General features: G+C 46.0%; 1 protein-coding gene across 5 annotated transcripts; it reads left to right on the forward strand.

Annotated features, from left to right (window-relative positions):
• LOC101742726 (RYamide preprohormone) lies at positions 1 to 5220 on the forward strand. Of its 5 annotated transcripts, none has more exons than XM_012689384.4 (6): positions 1 to 112; positions 1861 to 1963; positions 3225 to 3331; positions 3602 to 3677; positions 4327 to 4458; positions 4541 to 5220. In XM_012689384.4, the coding sequence occupies exons 3-6, from the start codon at positions 3253 to 3255 to the stop codon at positions 4581 to 4583; spliced, it is 330 nt and encodes a 109-aa protein (XP_012544838.1). In that variant the 5' UTR covers positions 1 to 112; positions 1861 to 1963; positions 3225 to 3252; the 3' UTR covers positions 4584 to 5220. The 5 variants fall into 5 exon arrangements, with proteins under 5 accessions (XP_012544838.1, XP_037873494.2, XP_062528222.1 ...); XM_038017566.2 differs by lacking the exon at positions 1861 to 1963 and adding an exon at positions 1656 to 1687 and having other exon boundaries at positions 26 to 112; XM_062672238.1 differs by lacking the exon at positions 1861 to 1963 and adding an exon at positions 1656 to 1687 and having other exon boundaries at positions 26 to 112; positions 4342 to 4458.
• The last annotated feature ends 17272 nt before the right edge of the window (positions 5221 to 22492 follow it).

Below are 22492 nucleotides of genomic sequence, written 5' to 3' on the forward strand. Positions count from 1 at the left end.
GGTCGCGCGGTGTCTGAGCGAGCTCTAAGCGCTGCCCCCGATGCATATAAGGCAGGAGGCGGCCGAGCGCCGCTCACACCGCCGCCGTCGCTCACAGCCCGCACTTCGACAGGTATGTCACACCACACAACTCGCTCAGCAGCTTAAACTCCACTCCAAAGTGGGATCCGAAACTGACAAAAAATGACCGGAGAAGGGAATCTATACTCCTGGGTTTCTCACGGGCTGCAGATTTGTAAACAATTAAATTTCGTACAAAAAAATCGTATTGTTTTCAAATTGTAAGCGGTACATCACAAATGTATTTTAATAAACACGAACTGTGGAGAGCTTTAAGTATGTAGTAAGTTCATAGTCAAGCTCGCCTTGAAAATCACAATAATGTCGTATTATTATTCGATCCAAATTCAAACTCATTTCACATAACAACAACAGAGTTTATAAGTTAATTCTCATAGTGGTTTCAAATTCGAGCACCACCGGGCCCAGTCATCCAGCCCCCCAGCCACAGTCCTGAGACATAAGATAAATAATAAGAAGATCCATATTAGAAAGGAGCACGAGTTCCTCTCGAGCTGATCTCGTCACGTTATTGCTCAACATAATATGTTCATATTTATTAGAATAAATCAGGATTAAAAAGTTTGTACTCTCTGGCAAGCAGCTACAAAAAAATTCAATACAAAAGAGAACAATTATTGTAATCTAGTATATAAAATTCTCGTGTCACGGTGTGCGTGATTGAACTCCTCCGAAACGGCTCGACCGATTTTCATGAATCTTAGCGTGCATATCGGCCAGGGTAGAGAATCAGACAACATCTATTTTTCATCCTCCTAAATGTTAAGGGTGGTCCACCCCTAAATTTATTTATTTTTTAGACAAAAATTTTTGTTTTTATTTTTTTTATAATACAGCATACAAAAATACATACAACCCTAAATTTTCACCCCTCTACGATCAACCCTTATTTTTTATTTGTTAATTATATACTTTAATTTTTTTGGCAAGAATTTTTTTATTTGGCATGACTTAAAATAAAAAAATTATATTTTTTGGATAAATTTTTTTTTGGTTATAATGAGGTATTATGTGGTTGAATGAGTTTTTTTTTTCTACACTAGATTTAATTTAATTCCCTGGAAATCATAAGATTAAATAATTAAGGCAACGTTTGCCGGGTCAGCTAGTTAAATATAAAAGAATTTTAATAATTTGAGTCTGAGCGTGTTCACAGGACAATATGTTCTTGTTTCAAAGAGCTGCTTGTCCAAGAGCCTAGCGGTGGGCTCCTAAAACGTCTTTGATCGCAATAGAACTGTAAGGTGTGTAAATGTGAATGAAACACAACGCTGGCCTGTCAGAAGTCCTTTGTTTTTTGCGTAGACGAGTTCACGGCCCACCTGATGTTGAGTGCATTAATAAAATGAATCCAATCAAGGAGAACACTTAAATACTCGTAACGTCGTACCGCTCAGTTGGGACCACTGCTCAATAAATATTAATTACAATCAAGGGTTACAGTTCGGTCATCAATAACTTGTTCATTTTTATGTCTCCCCTCCCCACCGCGAACACAAAACAACAGATACTATTAGATAATAAGTTTATTCTATATTTTACTTAGTTCGACGCTGCAACATTAATGTCCCTAGGTACCTTGGGCCAGAACAGTGAAGTCTCCGCGGTGGGTACAGCGCTTCCCATCAAGCGCGCGTGTGTGTGTGTGTGCTTGAGCTGGACGAGCTGATGTGTGGGAGCTACGCACTCAGTCGACGAGTCTACTTGTAGGAGCTGACTAACCAGCCTGTTGTCGACACCGACGTGGACACGAAAAATTATTTTCTCATTATTTTCCAGGGGTAGTTTTGTTTCGTGAACAAATAAAGCGCGGGTTCCGGAGGAGACTCGCCGGATATCGCCTCCTCCGCTCCTCCGAGCTCCCACCTCCGCTCCACGTAATGTACTTATCCTCAATAGACTTGCATTTTGAAACTTTCCCTGTTTATATAGGTACCACTAAGTGATCTAGTGCACCGCTAACACGCATGAGATTTCGGAGGCTCAAGTCAGCGCGAGTACCGTCCTGGGTCTAATTAAGACCTCCCTTATAATAAATCGCGTCGACTTTGATACTTACAATGACATTGCCTACAGACTGGTGGAGCCAAAACCCAGAGCCAAAGCAGGTTTAGTACTTTACCTAAAGTGCTTTTACGGGCTAGGCTGATGGGATTGAGGACGACATAATCTCATAAGTTTGTCTAAATTACACGCGGGCTCCCTTACCATGAGTGTGGGCAGTCACTCAGTGCACCCGGGTTCCAGCACGCAGCTGAAAAAAGGATCGCTTATAAATAAATCGTTATTGTGTTGTGTCGGTGGAAACAATCCGCGCCCGAGGCCTTGCCGACCCGCAGTCTTTAGGCGGGGACGGGGGCGGTAGCGGGAGTGGGAGCGGGAGAAGTCGACAGATATCCAACTTAAAGCACCGGCTATAAAATGTATATACACATAGTTCACTGGTGCGGAGCTGATCTCGAGCGACAACTGTAGTGTATATGTACATATGTATGTATGTGTGCAGCACGGCCTGTTGTGCTCCTTGTTTTTGCGAGCTTTAGACTTCCTTGTAAGTGCTTTTCTTCTACCCGGGGCTCATGAAGCAGTAAAGTATTCAGGTTCGGAGCTTGCGAAATGAATAGAATAAACAAATGTAGTTAGTGATGAAAGGCTCGACGAGTAAATTAACCCATAGACACAGCCCACTTAGTTTCTCGCCGGATCTTCTCAGTGGGTCGCGTTTCCGATCCGGTGGTAGATTCTGCGAAGCACGGCTGTTGCTAGGGCCAGTGTTAACAACAGTCCGGTTTGAGCCCCGTGAGCACACCTACACGTCAAAGTGAAGCATAAATGGCCTCTTAAGGCTATCAGCATAAGTGAGAAAAAAAAGTAGGACGTCGCTGGAACTACTCCGCTCGCGGTAAGACCGGGGAACGGAATGCGATGGAGATGTCATGACGCGGTCCACACTCTGTAATTACTGGGCCGCACACCGGCAGCCGTACGTGACTTTCCTGCTGCTTGTCAATGGCTCAAGATTCAAATTAAAAGGTTTCCGGTGGTCTGAAGGGAGCAAGCGAAGTGCAAGGGCCGCTCCCCTGCTGCTTCTCCGCCTGGCTCGGCTCCACCCACACATGTGAACACGGGACGTGTTGTTACAGCTGCGGCAGTGTGCGTGCGTGTACTACGATGCGAGGCGTGTTAATGTGTGCGTGCGTGACGCTGCTGGGCGTGCTCGTCCTCACCGGAGGAGAGGAGCGGACTGACAGTAAGTGCGCGTCCGTGTCCGTGCCAACGGGGGATTGTGTTTGTGACTTTGTCGACATTAAGCTCCGCGCACTGTTCAAATCTATCCGAACAAAGTCCCATGTTGGCAGTAGCGTGGTTAAGACTCGGGCGCTCCCATTGTCCGCGGGTGACCGTAACACTCACACTCGGATGGTCCGCACCCACCCATAGACGTCGCTCCCGGAGTGTTAGCTGACGCCGCTGTAAGAAGGCCTCGTGCGCGCAGTGACTGTATGTGTGTGTCCCACAGTGTCGCCGGTTCCCTTCGTGATGGGCTCCCGGTACGGACGCTCCCCCGCGCGTCTCATCACCCCCCGGAACGACAGGTACGTCACAACCGACATGGACACTAGATACCTTCTTGTATTTGAAGCATTGTTGTGCACTGCAGTGCGTGCCGAATATTTTAGCAGTACCTATTAATAATTTGTTGAACTTTTGTTTTAGTATTGTTTAATCTCGTAGTCACTTTTGAGGCAATACCGCAGCGGTAATTATGAGTAGTTGTAAAATAACGAATATGAAGGACATTGAACGGTTCATCCATGGCCTGGTGCCCGCCCTCAGACATAAGGTCGAAGCCTTTACATTAGGTTAGAGGGTGATCCTGCCTTCTTTTTTTAGGTATTGCTTAAATGAGTAGACGAGCTCACAGCCCACCTGGTGTTTGAGTGGCTACTGGAGCTCATAGACATCTACGACGTAAATGCGCCACCCACCTTGAGATATAAGTTCTAAGGTCTCAAGTATAGTTACAACGGCTGCCCCACCCTTCAAACCGAAACGCATTACTGCTTCACGGCAGAAATAGGCAGGGTGGTGGCACCTACCCGTACGGACTCACAAGAGCTCCTACCACCAGTGCAAACCGGCAGTCAAGATGGTAGCGAATCGGGCAGGATGTTATTCTCGAAAGGTGACTCAATAGGACTGACGCTGTGTAGAATAGATGTAGATGCAATGAGTATGTGTCAGGTTTTTCATGGGCAGTCGTTACGGGAAGCGCTCGGATGCTGGAAGGGAGGTCCGCGCCCTGGTCTGCGAGTACACCGGGGTGGGCCCACTCTACCGCTGCGTCAATCAGAACCGGAGGCTCTACGATAAGAGGTATGGACTCCTATATGACCGCAATTAAACTCTGCTTTTGCACTTGGATCTTGGCGATTGACGGGTCACGTTTTTCCTTCAGAAGCCGGTCTTCCGAGGACGTGGAGCGCGGGGAGCAGGGGTAAAGGCACACCAACACACACACCAGCACACGCACAGACAGACGCTCGCACGCACAAGAAGCTACGTACAGAAGTATCTGAAACTGGTGGAAATCATCTAATGCTTTAACAATCATTATCGATAATGTATTTTATTGCGTATTCTAACAGACAAAATAGACTTTGCCATGCCAATGAGGCTGCCAGTACAGCATTGCAACTCACACGCTATATGATTAATTTCCATGATGTTACAATGTGTACTGTCTTATCCTTATCCCGTAACGCTCATCAGCGTCGGACCATGGACCCACATTCGAGAGCACTTGATGTACGGATTAGCAATATGTCCTCTACACCGACACACAGTCATACATTATACAATATCTAGTCAGTACATCAGCACAACGTGATGCGGCGTGCGGTGACGGCTGGCGAGGCTGGGTCGCCGCTCGTCTCCGTCACGTCTCCGTCACGTCTCCGTCGTCCATACAATACCATGCAGTCGTCGCAGTAAGCTGTTACAACATATGTGTTGTCGCGAGGAGGTTCCCGGACGGTGTTATGTTATGTTTAATTAAAAGTAAATGTAATCACTAAATAACACACGATATATTTAGCGAAGGTTGTTGTAATTAATAAAATATCATTCAAGATAAAATACTTTTATTATTTTACATATTCCTACTACTCGTATAGTCGACTTCATAAGGGACGAAAAGTGTACATTGTGTAACTATACTGAGAACTTATATCTCAAGGGTGGGTGGCGCATTTACGTTGTAGATGTCTATGGGCTCCAGTAACCACTTAACACTAGGTGGGCTGTGAGCTCGTCCACCCATCTAGCAATAAAAAAAAATTAAAAAAACATTCGCCACCGAGTCCCTGCACGCCCCCTCGTCGCGGGAATGAAGCATGAGAACCACAGATCACAGCCCACCTGGTGTTAAGTGGTTACTGGATATAAGTTATAGATATAAGTTCTAAAGTCTCAGTATAGTTACAATGGCTGCCCCACCCTTCAAGCCGAAACGCATTACTGCTTCACGGCAGAAATAGGCGGGGTGGTGGTACCTACCCGTGCGGACTCACAAGAGGTCCTCCACCAGTGAAAAGAGTCCTGCTGTGTTATGGGTCTAGTGTGTTACTATCAGTGGTCGGCGACCTTGTCAACCAAAGGAGCCAAATATAGAATAGATAATACACAATTTCAATGTAGTCAAAGGGCTGTTTTCCTCATATAGTTTTATGTTTTAAAAATGTTTACTCGTCTCTTCCAAGATAAGACAATAAGTTGGCCGCGACTGAACTAAACATTTTGAGGAAGAGCCGTCGCCGGGGAGTCAGAGCCGCGGGTCGCCGATCACTGGGCTAATCTAAAATGATTTAGTTTAAATAACAACAGATGAACTAAATCTAGAATATAATTATAATCGTGAGAAAAATAGTCGCATCGCCTCGCTTGTAGTGGGACAGCGCGTCACATCCGTGCGATCGCCGCGACTATTATAACTACACACGACACGTAGCAAGCACCCTCCGACAACCCTCGCGCTCGCAAACTAACTAACAGGACATATTAAACTCAGTTACCTAATATTAGTTAATTATTTCCACAATAAAATACCCACATACACATACATATGTCCATACACCGCTATATAACATCGTTAGGACAGAGCTACACGGGCAGATAGGTTTAATGTCAAATTCGTTTTCTCTATTGTTGTTATATCTTACATTCTGAAGAAAAAAGTATTAATGTTCATAAAACAACCGTAACAAAGATATTACCTATATTATAAAGAAAATAGGTTGACAAACAAGAAATAAATGATTGTGTGAGATTTTACTGACTTTACTTACTACCTTATCTTGGTAGAAATGAAAGGTGTGCTAACTATAATATTAGGTCCTTTACCTACGATTTTGCCGTTTAGTATGCACAAAGTTAGTAATTTTTTATAAATATTAGTTATTCTTGTCAATCAACACATGCACCAGTCACACACCGCCAGCCAGGGGTAATATTTAGAGTCCTTCTTGAAGAAATGTTGTACTGCCTCTCGGGTACTGAATTTCTGTCCTGTCAAGAAGTAGCACAAAGTCTGGTGAGCGCGGCGGATGACGCAATGCTCCCAGCTCTAGCGCCTGTAGCCTAGAGGCGGTCTGCTGTGCGGTGCCGGGGCAGCAGCGGGGACGGACGGTCACGGAACCCGTCGTCCATAATTACTCGTATTTATAGGGTTGTGTCCGTATTCATGGAAATTATACAAATGTAGTGAAAACAAAACATTCACATCAAAAGAAAATGCAGCTTAAAAATAAATACACACATTACGTTTGAAATGTCCAGCAGGTGTCGTGAATCGGCAACTTCATAGTTCAAAAACTGCTTATTGTTCTCCTAGCTCGCCGATACTGTGTAGCCATATCTGTCTCTAAAGTGTGAAGTTCAATTCTTGAGCGGGCCCTCTTCCAGCGGACTACTTTACTTCACACTCATTTATTAATAAGATCAGACGGACGAGCGGCCGGCCCACTCGACGTGAAGCGCGTCCCGTCTGGCTGTTTGTCTATAGTCTACTGTATACAACAGTACACAATAGACAAACAACGTTATTTGTTATCTTTTGTAAATATTGAACGAGAGCTCAGTCCGAACTGTTTGTTTGTTTGTTTGTCTGTAGGCGCTGCGAGTCGCTAAACATCTTTACACAAAACTGATGTCAATAATCGTGTTATTGAAACAACGAGGGCCCGGGGGGGGAGCAGAGTCTAGCTACCCACCCGACAACATCACGGCATCTATTGTGGCAGCCCATTGTTGTGAACGAATTTCTTACCAAGAGCTCGACAATCACCACCGAGCAACCACCCTGTTCACCGGATATGGCATCCCTGCTTGTTTGCTTGCTTGTTGCTCAGTAAAAACCATAATCGAGAGCTCGCGGCGACCATTTAACTCAATTCCAGAAAAAAACGTTTAAGAAATGATTGTATTATTCATTGGCGTAAGTGTAAGTCTTTCTGAAGGAGCATACCTTATTGTATGCTGATTAAATAAATTTGGATGAATAACTAACGTTTTGTGTTTGATGTATTTAGTGATCTATTCCCAGTGATTTGTTGATAGAGTACTAGTCCTGTGGTATGCTGTACTATGGGTACTGGAAACAAAGTAAATTATTTTGAAATATATAAAATAAAACAGAGTAACAGGAACTAGCTATCCTTAGCCAAGCCGCGGGTGAGGGTTAGTGTGCACCGCACAGAAAGGAGTGCGCGGTCGTGAGTACTCCTGAGCACGCCGGCAGACACTGTGTCGGCGTCGTGGCGGACGTCGCGGCTGCCGCGTCGACACCCGGCACACACGGCTTGCCCACTTGCAAACACAATGCCGTTACAATTTATATATTGTAGTAATGTAGTTTGAAACTCATAATAAATTTTTTTATTGCTTTGATGGGTGGACGAGCTCACGGTTCGCGTGATGTTAAGTGGTTACCGGAGCCCGTAGACATCCACAACGTAAATGCTGCCGCCCACCTTGAGACATGAGTCAAGGTCTCACATTTAACAACGGCTGCCCCCCCCTTCACACCGAAACACATTACTGCTTCACATTAGAAACAAGCAGGGCGGTGGAACCCACCCGTACGGACTCGCAACACACTAAAGTTAGCTTTCCGTTGCGGCAGCGCACACACCTGAAGCTCTCAAAAGGGAAAAAGCTCCGATTTTGAAACATTCTTTATTGGTGGCTCCGCTTGTATTGGTCTTAGCGTGATGTTATGTAGCCTAAACCCTTTCAAAATAAATTGGCTATCTAAAACTGAATGAATTTTTCAAATCGGAACAGCAGTTCTGAGATTAGCAAATTCAACCAAATAAACAAACAAACTCTTCAGCTTAATAATATTAGTCTAGTATAGATGTTATTCCTTCGCCCTTGAAGTCAATCGTGAATATTTATTAAGTACGTATTTCATTGGAAAAATTGTTACCCGCCTGTGGGATTCGAACACCGAACACTGCTACATACGAATGCACCGGACTTCTCTTTCTTTAGGCCACGACGACTTTACTGTAAATATATGTACATAAATGTGTGTATATGTGTGTACAAGCCGTCCTGTTTTATATTCATAGTTGTAAGGGATAACATTACACGTGCCCACACCCCGCGCCCCGCCCCGCGCCCCGCGCCCTGCACCGCACCAACATTCAATTTATAAACATATTGCGCTTCGGAATAGCCCTTTGACAATTAGTGTGTCGCAGCGAGAGCGCAACCACGAGAACATAGAGTTTGTTTACGTGAAAACAAGCACTTTACAAGTTAACTGAGAGTTTTGTAATATATTAACTGTATTACAAGAACTTGTGGACAGTTGAGAAAACGATTTTAATAAAATTCACGATATAATTTCGCTCTCATAAATAATCAAACGAACATAATTAACGCGGGTCTACTCAGAGGAGCTGAGGTCACTGTCCAGGTGTGAGGTGTGTGTGTGTGTGAGTAGTGGGTGCGGAATCCGGTGCTCACTTAACGCCAAGAGGACCGCGAGCTCGCCCGCCGCCGCATCACAGCTATCAGACCCAGTCGACCGCACCGCCGCACCGCCGCGGCGCCGAGTGGCGACACTATCACTTGCAATCTCTTATTAGTTTGGAATCACATTCACTATAAAAACAACAGATAACATTTTTATTAGAAACTAGCTAACCCGGCAGACTTCGTAGTGCCTCAATCGATAAATAAAAGACCTAAAGTTTTGTATAACACAAACAAAAAGAATCCGTCCGACGGGGGACACGTAAAAGGAAAAACAAAATTGTTATTTTTATTTAATTCCGAGCATTTTCATATTTATTTACCTTTTAAACCTTCTCTGGACTTCCACAAATAATTCAATACCAAAATTAGCCAAATCGGTCGAGCCGTTCTCGAGTTTTAGGGAGAATAACGAACAGCAATTCATTTTTATATATACCTAGTCAGGTCATAAATTCTGTCACATGTTTAATGTAAAATAATTCAAACAAGTTTATTCATTATGTAACCATTCATATACCGAAATGAACTTAACAAAACATAGATTCTTATGACACTAAAGTTTATTCAAAATGACCTCCGTGATTTTGAATACAGGCCTTCAATCTGCGCGGCCAGTCGTCTATCGCAGCACGAACGAGGTCCATGTCAATATCGGCAGCTGCCTTAATCAAGGATGTCTTGAGTGACTCCAAATTGGGATGAGGCTTTGAGCACGCCTTTTCCTCCAAGTGTTGCCATATCTTGTAATCTAACGGATTCAAATCTGGACTGGAGGACGGCCAGTCTTCGTGCCGGATGAAGTCGATTTCACGCGCCGCAGCCAGTCTTGTGTGCTCTTCGCTCTATGAGCTGGCGCCGAATCTTGTTGGAATACCCAGTGCCTGTTATTGAACATGGTATGAGAAACAGTTTCCACAAGGTTCGTCAGGACTGTATTTTGATACACAACTGCATTCGTTTTTACACCTTTCTCACAAAAATGTACCTCTGTTAAGCCCCAATAAGAAACTCCCAACCATACCATGAGCGAGGATGGAAAATGACCTCGTTGGACACGCGGAATACGGTTGCTCGCTTCTTCACTACTGTGTGCGTACACCTTATCATTTTGTTTGTTGTAGGTCTCTTCTACGGAAAAATTTTTTCATCCGAAAAAAGAATTTCCCGATATTTTTTTCCGGCGTACCGCTTCAACAAAGCGCGGCATCTCTTCAGTCTCAGGTCCATTAGACGAGCATTCAAACGATGTCCTGTTTTTCTTCGATATGCCCGTAGCCCTGTCTTCATTTAACACCTTTTTCACCGTGGTTCTGCTTAACCCCATCTGAAGGGCCAACAGTTTCTGCTTACGTTTGGGATTTCTTTGAAATCGCGCCTTCACAGCTTTTATCACTGCTGGAGTCCTAACAGACAGGGCGACCACTTCTTGACCTGTCATCTACACTAGAGTCTTCATTGTATCGTTTGATGGTACGATAAGCGAATCTTTTGGTTATATGCAAATTTTTCAGTATGTTAAAAATTTGAATTGGCGCGTAACCGCAACGATGCAACGCAATAACTTCAACACGGTCTTCTTTAAGCGTCCACTCCATATTTAAAAATGAGTAAAATTCTAAAAGTATACTATTTTTATTTTCATGAACAATTCGAAATTCGAATTCAATAAACTTTTTTGTGGCCAGCATTCTAAAAGAAAAGTTTTTACTGTGTGACAATACTTATGACCTGACTAGTTATATAGGTAGATAGGTTTCATTATACAAGCATGCGAGTTCACGGTCTGCCTTACTAGTAAGTAGTGATTACCGCGGTCTGTAGACGACGCGAACTAAACGACACCTCTTGAAGACATGACATTAAGTCACGCAACAGGACGATAGAATTACGGAGCATCTCAAACTCATTGTTGATTGTTGAATACATGCATTAAGTTTGAGATCCTCTGACCTCTGGGGCGTTCCACTGCAGACATTCGTAAGTCAATCTACCAAGTATTAAAACAAAAGCTGCATCCCCCAACTGATCCCAGGACCAGTCCCAACGAGTGACATTAGATCTTCAGCAACCACGTGAATTGTTGTCTGTAACTGTATACCTGTGTATACGATTGCTACTTCTGTTATCTTTTAAAGATAGATTTTTATCACATCAGATCTAAATGAAACAGTCTACATTCTGCTTTGAACTGATCTGTCTGCGTACGATAGCCACACGAGGGGCCCTTCAGTAGCACCGGAGTAGTGAAGAGTCACCAACCTCAAACCAACATCAAGCCGGGATTAGGTTGAGCTGCAGATAATCTTATTTTGTAAGTTATGGTCAGTTGGTGGTGCGAGCCGGCTCACTGATCTGGGCCACATTTCTGTCTCACTCCATTTGAAAAAGTCTTCGTAGAGAGAACACAATTCCGCATTGTTTTTAAATGTAATCCATAATTTTTTAAATTACAATACTTTTAAGGTTTGATCTGGCGTTCATAATTATTATTCCGATAGAGGCACCCGTCACGTGCGGACGTGCTCATCGTCCACTCGATCGCCCGGTCTTTGTTCGCCCGGCTTTTGTTAGCCCGGCCATTGTTCGCGCGGCCTGTGTTTGTGGTACATCTGCCGACTAAGTGCTCTTTCTGGAAGTTTTTATTTGTTTTGTTTCCTTTTGTTGTTTCTGTGTTCGTGGTACATCTGCCGACAAAGTGGTTTCCTGCAAGTATTTATTTGTTTTGTTTCTTTTCGTAATTTCTGTTTTGTTGTGCTTTTTCTTTGTCCTGTAGTAATCGCGCCGCATTGCCACCTGTGTTCAATAGAACCGCTCAGGTCCGAGAAGTTGGGGCCTCGCCGCAAGGCGAGTGTTTTCAAGACCCGGGGCCGCCCCACCTGGGTACTCAGCGATCATGGACGCTGTATTCGCGGAATTCCTCCGACTTCGCCACCCACAGCTCGCCTCGGAGTTTTTGGCCTTCAAGGCCAATCACACTGCGAGCCCTCTCGAGGACTCCGCCGCGCTCGCTGCTCCTGCGTCGCCTGTACCTGCGTGCAGAGCTTCTGCATTGAGCACCGCAGCCTCTGTCGTGCCTGCCGCTCCCGTGTCGCCTATACTGGCGAGAAAAGCTGCTGCGTCGTCCGCCGTGACCATCGTTTCAGCTGAGCGATCATCCGCGGCCTCCGTCGCGCCCTCTAAAACACCTACACTTGCTCGTAGGTCGCCTGCACCCGCCTCCTCGTGCTCCGACTCTGACTCGGACATGGAGGTCGACCTCGCCCCCGCCTCATCGACGGATGGATTCACCCTGGTACAGAAGGGTAAGAAGCGTGCCGCGGAGTCTCGAGCTCCCGCGGCCGCTAAAATTAGCAAAGCCGTGAACGCGTCGCGCCCCCGCCCTCAGACTCCCGTTGCGCCCCCAGCCCGTGCCACTCCGTCGCCGCGTCCGGTGGCACAAAATAAAACCCAGACCCCTCCCCCGGTTATCCTTCAGGAGAAGGCAGCTTGGGATCGAGTTTGCCTGGCCCTTAAGGCCAAAAATATAAATTTCACGAATGCCCGTAACCTCGCGAACGGCATTCAAATTAAGGTTCAAACACCCGACGACCATAGGGCCCTCTCTTCTTACCTCCGTAAGGAGCGTATAAGTTTCCATACGTATACGCTCCAGGAGGAGCGCGAACTCCGCGTTGTAATACGCGGAATCCCTAAAGAGTTAGATGTAGAGCTCGTAAAAGCCGACCTGTTAGAACAAGGCCTACCAGTGAATTCTGTGCACCGTATGCACACCGGTCGCGGTAGGGAGCCATATAATATGGTTCTAGTCGCTCTCCAGCCTACCCCCGAGGGTAAGAAAATCTTTAACACACAGACCGTCTGTAGGCTCTCTGGTATCGCTGTCGAAGCCCCCCATAAAAAAGGCACTCCTAGCCAGTGCCATAACTGTCAATTGTACGGGCACTCTTCCCGTAACTGTCACGCGCGCCCCCGATGTGTTAAGTGTTTGGGCGATCACGCCACGGCCCTCTGCGCTCGCGACCAAAAAACCGCGACGGAACCGCCTAGCTGCGTCCTGTGTCGAACACAGGGTCACCCCGCGAATTACCGTGGTTGCCCCCGAGCCCCTAAAATAAATCGCCGCGTCGCCCGCCAAAACCGCCTCCGAGCTTCCGGCCCAGACATCAAAGCCTCGGTACCCTCTGCGTCGCAGGCTAAGCCAGCGTTCGTTCCGGCGGCGGTGCCCAGTGTCTCGGCCTGGGCAAAACCGCTGCCGTACACGAACACGGCTACAACTCCCTCCTCCGCGATTCGTCCCGCCCCCGCGACTCGTCCCTCTCCCGCGACTTGCCCTCCGACCGCGTCCGACAATCTCGCTTTAGCGATCGACTTCTTTCAGTCGATCAACTTTGAGCGCGTTAACGCTTTGGGCGACGCCATTCGCGCTGCCTCCACTGCACAACACTTTATCGCCGTTGTGCAGGAATACGCCGACGTATACGCGTCATTAAATACGTACGTCCTCCCCTCACTCCGCCGGTAATCAATGGCGTATATAAGTAGAATAAAGCCCCTATCCGTAACGATAGGATTTTTTAACGCTTACGGTCTCGCAAATCAACGTGATCAGGTTTCTGACTTTTTGCGTGACCACCAAATTGATATCTTTTTAGTGCAGGAGACCCTACTTAAGCCCGCGCGCCGTGACCCTAAAATCGCGAACTATAACATGGTCAGGAACGACAGGCTCTCTGCCCGTGGTGGTGGTACCGTCATTTACTATAGAAGAGCCCTGCATTGCGTCCCGCTCGATCCTCCCGCGCTCGCTAATATCGAAGCATCAGTGTGCCGAATCTCACTGACGGGACACGCGCCGATCGTTATCGCGTCCGTTTATCTTCCACCGGATAAGATCGTTCTAAGCAGTGATATCGAGGCGCTGCTCGGTATGGGGAGCTCTGTCATTCTGGCGGGCGACCTAAATTGTAAACACATCAGGTGGAACTCACACATCACAACCCCGAATGGCAGGCGGCTTGACGCGTTAGTCGATGATCTCGCCTTCGATATCGTCGCTCCGCTAACCCCGACTCACTACCCGCTAAATATCGCGCATCGCCCGGATATACTCGACATAGCGTTATTAAAAAACGTAACTCTGCGCTTACACTCGATCGAAGTAGTTTCAGAGTTAGATTCAGACCACCGTCCCGTCGTTATGAAGCTCGGTCGCGCTCCCGATTCCGTTCCCGTCACGAGGACTGTGGTGGATTGGCACACGCTGGGCATCAGCCTGGCTGAATCTGATCCACCATCGCTCCCGTTTAACCCGGACTCTATCCCGTCTCCTCAGGATACCGCTGAAGCCATAGACATCTTAACGTCACACATCACCTCGACATTAGATAGGTCATCGAAACAAGTTGTAGCGGAGGACTTCCTTCACCGCTTCAAATTGTCCGACGATATTAGGGAACTCCTTAGAGCTAAGAACGCCTCGATACGCGCCTACGACAGGTATCCTACCGCGGAAAATCGTATTCGAAAGCGTGCCCTACAACGCGACGTAAAGTCTCGCATCGCCGAAGTCCGAGATGCCAGATGGTCTGATTTCTTAGAAGGACTCGCGCCCTCCCAAAGGTCTTACTACCGCTTAGCTCGTACTCTCAAATCGGATACGGTAGTAACTATGCCCCCCCTCGTAGGCCCCTCAGGCCGACTCGCGGCGTTCGATGATGACGAAAAAGCAGAGCTGCTGGCCGATACATTGCAAACCCAGTGCACGCCCAGCACTCAATCCGTGGACCCTGTTCATGTAGAATTAGTAGACAGTGAGGTAGAACGCAGAGCCTCCTTGCCACCCTCTGATGCGTTACCACCAGTCACCCCGATGGAAGTTAAAGACTTGATCAAAGACCTACGTCCTCGCAAGGCTCCCGGTTCCGACGGTATATCCAACCGCGTTATTAAACTTCTACCCGTCCAACTCATCGTGATGTTGGCATCTATTTTCAATGCCGCTATGGCGAACTGTATCTTTCCCGCGGTGTGGAAAGAAGCGGACGTTATCGGCATACATAAACCCGGTAAACCAAAAAATCATCCGACGAGCTACCGCCCGATTAGCCTCCTCATGTCTCTAGGCAAACTGTATGAGCGTCTGCTCTACAAACGCCTCAGAGACTTCGTCTCATCCAAGGGCATTCTTATCGATGAACAATTCGGATTCCGTACAAATCACTCATGCGTTCAACAGGTGCACCGCCTCACGGAGCACATTCTTGTGGGGCTTAATCGACCAAAACCGTTATACACGGGAGCTCTCTTCTTCGACGTCGCAAAAGCGTTCGACAAAGTCTGGCACAATGGTTTGATTTTCAAACTATTCAACATGGGCGTGCCGGATAGTCTCGTGCTCATCATACGGGACTTCTTGTCGAACCGCTCTTTTCGATATCGAGTCGAGGGAACCCGCTCCTCCCCACGACCTCTCACAGCTGGAGTCCCGCAAGGCTCTGTCCTCTCACCCCTCCTATTTAGCTTATTCGTCAACGATATTCCCCGGTCGCCGCCGACCCATTTAGCTTTATTCGCCGACGACACGACTGTTTACTATTCTAGTAGAAATAAGTCCCTAATCGCGAAGAAGCTTCAGAGCGCAGCCCTAGCCCTAGGACAGTGGTTCCGAAAATGGCGCATAGACATCAACCCAGCGAAAAGTACTGCGGTGCTATTTCAGAGGGGAAGCTCCACACGGATTTCCTCCCGGATTAGGAGGAGGAATCTCACACCCCCGATTACTCTCTTTAGACAACCCATACCCTGGGCCAGGAAGGTCAAGTACCTGGGCGTTACCCTGGATGCATCGATGACATTCCGCCCGCATATAAAATCAGTCCGTGACCGTGCCGCGTTTATTCTCGGTAGACTCTACCCCATGATCTGTAAGCGGAGTAAAATGTCCCTTCGGAACAAGGTGACACTTTACAAAACTTGCATAAGGCCCGTCATGACTTACGCGAGTGTGGTGTTCGCTCACGCGGCCCGCACACACATAGACACCCTCCAATCCCTACAATCCCGCTTTTGCAGGTTAGCTGTCGGGGCTCCGTGGTTCGTGAGGAACGTTGACCTACACGACGACCTGGGCCTCGAATCAATTCGGAAATACATGAAGTCAGCGTCGGAACGATACTTCGATAAGGCTATGCGTCATGATAATCGCCTTATCGTTGCCGCCGCTGACTACTCCCCGAATCCTGATCATGCAGGAGCCAGTCACCGTCGACGCCCTAGACACGTCCTTACGGATCCATCAGATCCAATAACCTTTGCATTAGATGCCTTCAGCTCTAATACTAGGGGCAGGCTTAGGGACCCCGGTAACCGTACTCGTCGAACTCGACAAAGAGGTCGACGTGCAACCTAACCCATGCATCAGCCCGCTGAGTTTCTCGCCGGATCTTCTCAGCGGGTCGCGATTCCGATCCGGTAGTAGATTCATTCGCGAAACAATTGCTCTTGAGTTGTTAGGTCTCCTTCGGAGGCGCTCGGGCAGTTGTTAGCAAATCCCACCCCTCTTGGCTGAGCCTTTGCTCGCCCACCTGTCCTGGTGAAACTGGAAAGGCCTTCGGGCCACCAGTAAACTTACAATCATAAAAAAAAAAAAATAAAAAAATCATAATTATTGGCATTTTATTATTTCTGAAGTACCTATCGAAAATTGTAAAGTGGTACAATTTCTACGCTCGTAAAAACCAAACAAAATACATATTATCTACCTGCGACGCCAGGTGGGGGAGGAAAGTCCTCGAATGGAGGTCACGGATGGGTACAAGGAGCGTGGGGCGTCCTCCAACTAGGTGGACTGACGACTTAGTGCGCACGGCGGGAAGTCGTTGGATGCGGAAGGCGGAGGATCGCATTATGTGGAAGGCATTGGGGAAGGCCTATGTCCAGCAGTGGGCAGATAAAGGCTGATGATAATGATGATGATGTCATTAAGTAACAATATGATACATCGCGATAATTTTTTTTACTGCCCTTGTAAGCAGACGAGCTTACGGCCCACCTGATGGTGAGTGGTTACCGTCGCCCATGGACTTCAGCAATGCCATGGGCAGAGCCAAACCGCTGCGTACCGATGTATGTTACATGTCGTATTTAGCTCGTACGTATTGAGAGCGTACACTCACACTTACTCCCATCTCGTGGGTTGGAGCCCTCCGGGGCAGCGCAGGAGCCGCAGACCGCCAGTGATCCTGGCAGCTCCACTGTGGTGCGTGTCATCCGTACTCGTTGTAGTCGATGACGTCACGGCGATGCAAACAAATCACCGCCACCACTTGTGACACTTGTGACGCTACATGACGGCTCGCGCTCCGCCCGGGGGGTGGACAGATAACATCACATGTACTCGCACTGCACTAGTACCTGATAATGTTTTATTAATATTGATTGCACGGTGGGTGCGCGATGTCATTCCAAACAGAGCCGTGTGCGGTGAACAACCTCACGCGACGCAGGCTCCCAAGGAGATGCCCTGGGCCTCCCCGGCGTACGACGACGCTGCGGGTACTCTGGGGCTATTCAAAAAGCAGTAGACCGTCAAGAAACCTCAGAACCGTTTTCCTCAAGTATTAATATTCTATAATAACCTTCACTTTGAGCTGTGCTAGCCAATAACAGATTTCAATTATTTCAATAAAATTCAAGGAACTTACAAATTGATCGTTTCACTCAACAGATAAATAAATAAATACTCTTGCACAAGAACTATTTGATATTTGTATGGATTCTGTGTAATGCGATCTCCACGAGTGAGACCTGTCTGTACGTTCATCTATTGAAAATAAAACTCCAATTGCAATATGAAAATGCAATACACGATTAAAACACTTTTTAAAGTTTTATTCCCAAGTTTATTTAATATATTTTACGGCTTTCGAGGTGGATGGACTAACATAGATCTTAAAACACTTCGGTTTTTGACAACCATTGATTTCTACTCAAAAGCTGTTTGTTAATGTCAATAGAATAATCGCATGATTAGAGTACATTTTTTTTTTATCACAGCTAATAACTTAAACTAATAAAATAATTATAATGCAATTGCATTCTATGCCATTATATGCCATATGATAATCTATTGACTTCATTAGGATCAATAGATTATCAATTGTCTGACAATTTCCATGGACAAACCCGGACCTTCAACAGTAGTTAACAAGTATAGTGAGGGGTAGATCTCAGGGGTATTTAAAACTATGGGTTAGTCACCAGTATCGAATTTCGAATTTTAATCTTCCTTTAACACAAACAATTTTCAATTTTAAACATTAATTACATTTAGACGCGGGCGCACGCTATTCACACTCAAAACGGAAGCGCCCGGAACGTAGATTATACACTCTTGAAAAGATCGACATAGATGCTAACTATGTATAGCGAGCGGGCATACGGCCGCGAGAGTGACGTACCGGTCGGTTTGCTACACAAGTTAATAATTGCACTTTTCACAATTTCACAATCCGAAGTCCTTCAGATTTTTTAGATGTTTTTTGCGTTAATTTGATTTTAAAACATTTATTTACTGTTCTGTGCGTTGAATAGGTATATTTGCGGACATAAATCTGTGTGAGATAAAAGTGACTAAGTTATTATTAACGCGACCTCCACCTAGAAGATACACACAAATTCAAGATACAAAATAGATTAAATAGATTTAAATACAAGATAATTACAAAATGAAATAAAAAAAAGTTTTTGAATGACTGAATGAATGAATGAATTATTTTATTTCAGGCATCAACAAGTCCATATGTGTACATAGTATCATTGAGACATACTTAACATTAACAAAACCAATCAATTAAAAAAGATACATTTATTAAAAGTAATTATCAGTTGAATACATTTCAAATATTCCATTCAACTGATACTTACTTGGAACCAATTATTTTATTTTTATTATTATTATTATTTAGTCCGCAAGTGAACCATGGTACAACGGTTCAAGTACCGACAGTCATAACGGTCTGTTAATGCCTTCAGGATGCTGTTAGGGCTGACCCAGACCCGGCCAATCAGGGATGTGCACCTTTTCCGCATGATCGTAAAGAAACAATCGAAATTGGTCAGAAGTTGAAATAAGGTTTTTTGTAACTGTGTTTCAGATGCTTGTACTTTAAATACATGACATATCTGGATGTAAGCGTGGATGCGCCGGTGGAAGGCTCCTCTAAGCTGCTCCAGACGACAGACGAGTCTCCCCGGTGCTAGTGCAGCACACGAGCCACACGCAGCCTGCACGAGCTCGTCGCCGCGCACTGGACCCGTCCAACATCTCTTCTTTTGCTGTACAGTGGACAAGTTCTCATCATTCGCGTTTATCTTCTATCAATAACCACTTAACCTTCTTGACCTTCAAATTGATTACACCTTAGTCCTTGGTTATTCTCACTTTGCTATAGTTTTGACTGTGTTGCTTAATTGGGCGTTTAGTTCCGCTCTATTCCTCTCTGGTAGCTTTTGTTCAAATACGAGTAAGCTTTTGACCGGCGCCGTGTAGCGTTCTCAGGTGGGACCCAGAGCTGGGCAGGTGTGTCGTGTAATAAAAATGAAACCCGCAAAATTATAATTTGCGTAATTACTGGTGGTAGGACCTCTTGTGACTCCGCGCGGGTAAGTACCACCACCCTGCCTATTTCTGCCGTGAAGCAGTAATGCGTTTCGGTTTGAAGGGTGGGGCAGCTGTTGTAACTATACTGAGACCTTAGAACTTATATCTCAAGGTGGGTGGCGCATTTACGTCGTAGATGTCTATGGGCTCCAGTAACCACTTAAAACCAGGTGGGCTGTGAGCTCGTCCACCCACCTAGCAATAAAAAAAAAGATGTGCTTCACTTCACTGTTATGTTTGTAGACATGCTTCATGCACCGGTATCTATTCCATGCGTTTTTGAAGTGAAACTTCTTTAGAATCGTTGTGATTTCAAACTCGATGAAACGAAAAAATAAGTCCATAGAGACACAAACACATAAATGTATAGGATTCAGCCGGCGAGAGAATGAGATAGAACACATCAGACGTTCTCGCTCTCCTCTTCGTAGCATCCCCACTACCGTCTACTGAACATTGTCCATATGTATGCTCCTGTGTAGTGGGGTAGTCAGTATATCTATATCTCATTTATAAGTTTCACTTCTACCGTGTGTGACTTCACACACACACACACTTTTTTTTTCTCTCTTCAGTCTTTCTTTTGATGTGCAAGAATTTAAAGAAATGAGGTTCCTGAGCTAGACGTAGTTTTCAATATGCTCCACGCGTACTGCTTTATTCGTATCTCACGATGTATTCAGTTACCTAAATGGACAGATGCCCCGGTGTTAAGCGGTTACAAAAGCCCTTCCCTATAATTATATTGTTTACGAAGCTAGAGTTGGTAGGTATTCGTCTGTAACAAAAACAAATCAACGTCACACGTAATTCTGTATGTGTTCCTTCACAAGACGGAGTAGTGGAAACACAATTAAATTATATCGACAAAGATTTATTATTCAATTATGTGAATGATATTTCATCGTCCACAGATGACTCGCTGCGTCACATTTGGACAAGCTACAGAGTCATTTCGTGTTTTGTGAAGATTGTAGCTTCACAATACTTTCACGTTTGAATCTCTGTGTATTGTAAAAGTCAGTTTCCTATTGACGAATGTTTTTATTTTTCCGATTTTAAAAAAGTTTTTAAAATTAAGCAATTCCAGTCAATTATATTGTGCAAAATGTCAACTTACACGACGAACTTTTTAAAAATATAGTTAAACAGTGGGCGTCGGACATTTGAGCATATGTGCTCTCCCTGTGATGGTGTATGGGGCCGAGAGATGGACGCTCACAAAGCAAATTATAACCAAAATACAATACGAAATCCGCAGAAGTACTGGGTTGACTGACATAGCCAAAGTGATAGCTCGGAAAAAGTGTGAGTGGGCCGGCCACAATATGTCGTCGCACTGACAATCGGTGGGACGCAATAGTACTGGAGTGGAGACCTCGTACTGGACCTCGTAATGTGGGCAGGCAGTCAACGAGCTGGAGTGATGACATGAAAGTGGTTGGTGGAGACTGGCTGCGAAAGGCAAGAGACCGAAGAGAATGGGGCACATTCGAAGAGACCCACTCCCAGCATAGGGTGGACACGGGTAGAAGTAGAGATAAATAGATGATGACATACGTGGATCGTCGCCATTCGACTTTTGTAATCGATATCTACTTACTAATCTAGATTTTGTTAATTATTTGATGCAGATCAGTCGAGGCTCCGCAGCAGCGCCACTCCAGGTAGACTGCGGGCAGTTCTTAGATCTGAGTATCGGCGAGTACAGCGTCTTGTGCCCCCCACGGTAAATACCAAAAATCGTCTAATTTCTGTCACGAAGCACTCAAACGTGCCGATTTCAATATGTCTCTCCTACGCGCGTCCCTCTTCTTTTTTTTTCTTGGTCGGGGGCCGCACCTACTGCTAGCTCCAGATGTTGGGAGTGGAAAGCGGCCCAAGGATGGTATTTAGGGCCCTACGCAATAAATTACTCCTCTGCCTTCGCCCAAACGTCCGATCCCTTCGAAGTCAGAACCCGGGCGAGATAGGAGGAAAGGCGATCGTACTCCCGTCCCATCTCAAAAATTTTTTCTACCTATTCTTTGGCAACCCAAGGTGTTATTCTAGCTACGCGCAGACGGTTAGGTGAGCTCACGGGCTCAACCTGAGAAAAATTGTTAACCTTAGCCCTAGCAATAGCAGAGCTTCGCAGAATCTACCACTGGATCGGAAACGCGAGAAGATCCGACGAAAAAGTCAGTTGGCTATGTCTATGGGTTAGACATGCAATGTGCACCAACATTCACGCGTGAAGTGTGTCCACTTCGATAAAGCGGCACGACACGAGAACCCTCTCATCGTGGCCGCCGGTAACTACATTCCCGATCCTGCGGACAGAATGGAAAGCAGTCGACGTCGCCCAAAACACGTCATTTCAGATCCTCCCAATCCACTAACGGTGCTTTTAGGTAACTCAAGCACCGGTCATCGTTCATCAAGGGCTCGACGAGTAAATTAACCCACAGACACAGCCCACTGAGTTTCTCGCCGGATCTTCTCAGTGGGTCGCGTTTCCGATCCGGTGGTAGATTCTGAGAAACACGGCTCTTGCTAGGGTTCGTGTTAGCAACGTCGTCAGGTTTGAGCCCCGTGAGCTCACCTACTAGTTAAGGTTACGCTGATATAGCCTCTTAAGGCTCTCAGCTTAGGTAGGTAAAAAAAGGGGAGGTGTGTGCCAATGTTAGTGCAATAATTAGATCTGTTGTCTTTCACTCCGTGATT

Source organism: Bombyx mori, chromosome 2, assembly GCF_030269925.1.
Source record: "Bombyx mori chromosome 2, ASM3026992v2".
Taxonomy (NCBI): Eukaryota; Metazoa; Arthropoda; class Insecta; order Lepidoptera; family Bombycidae; genus Bombyx; species Bombyx mori.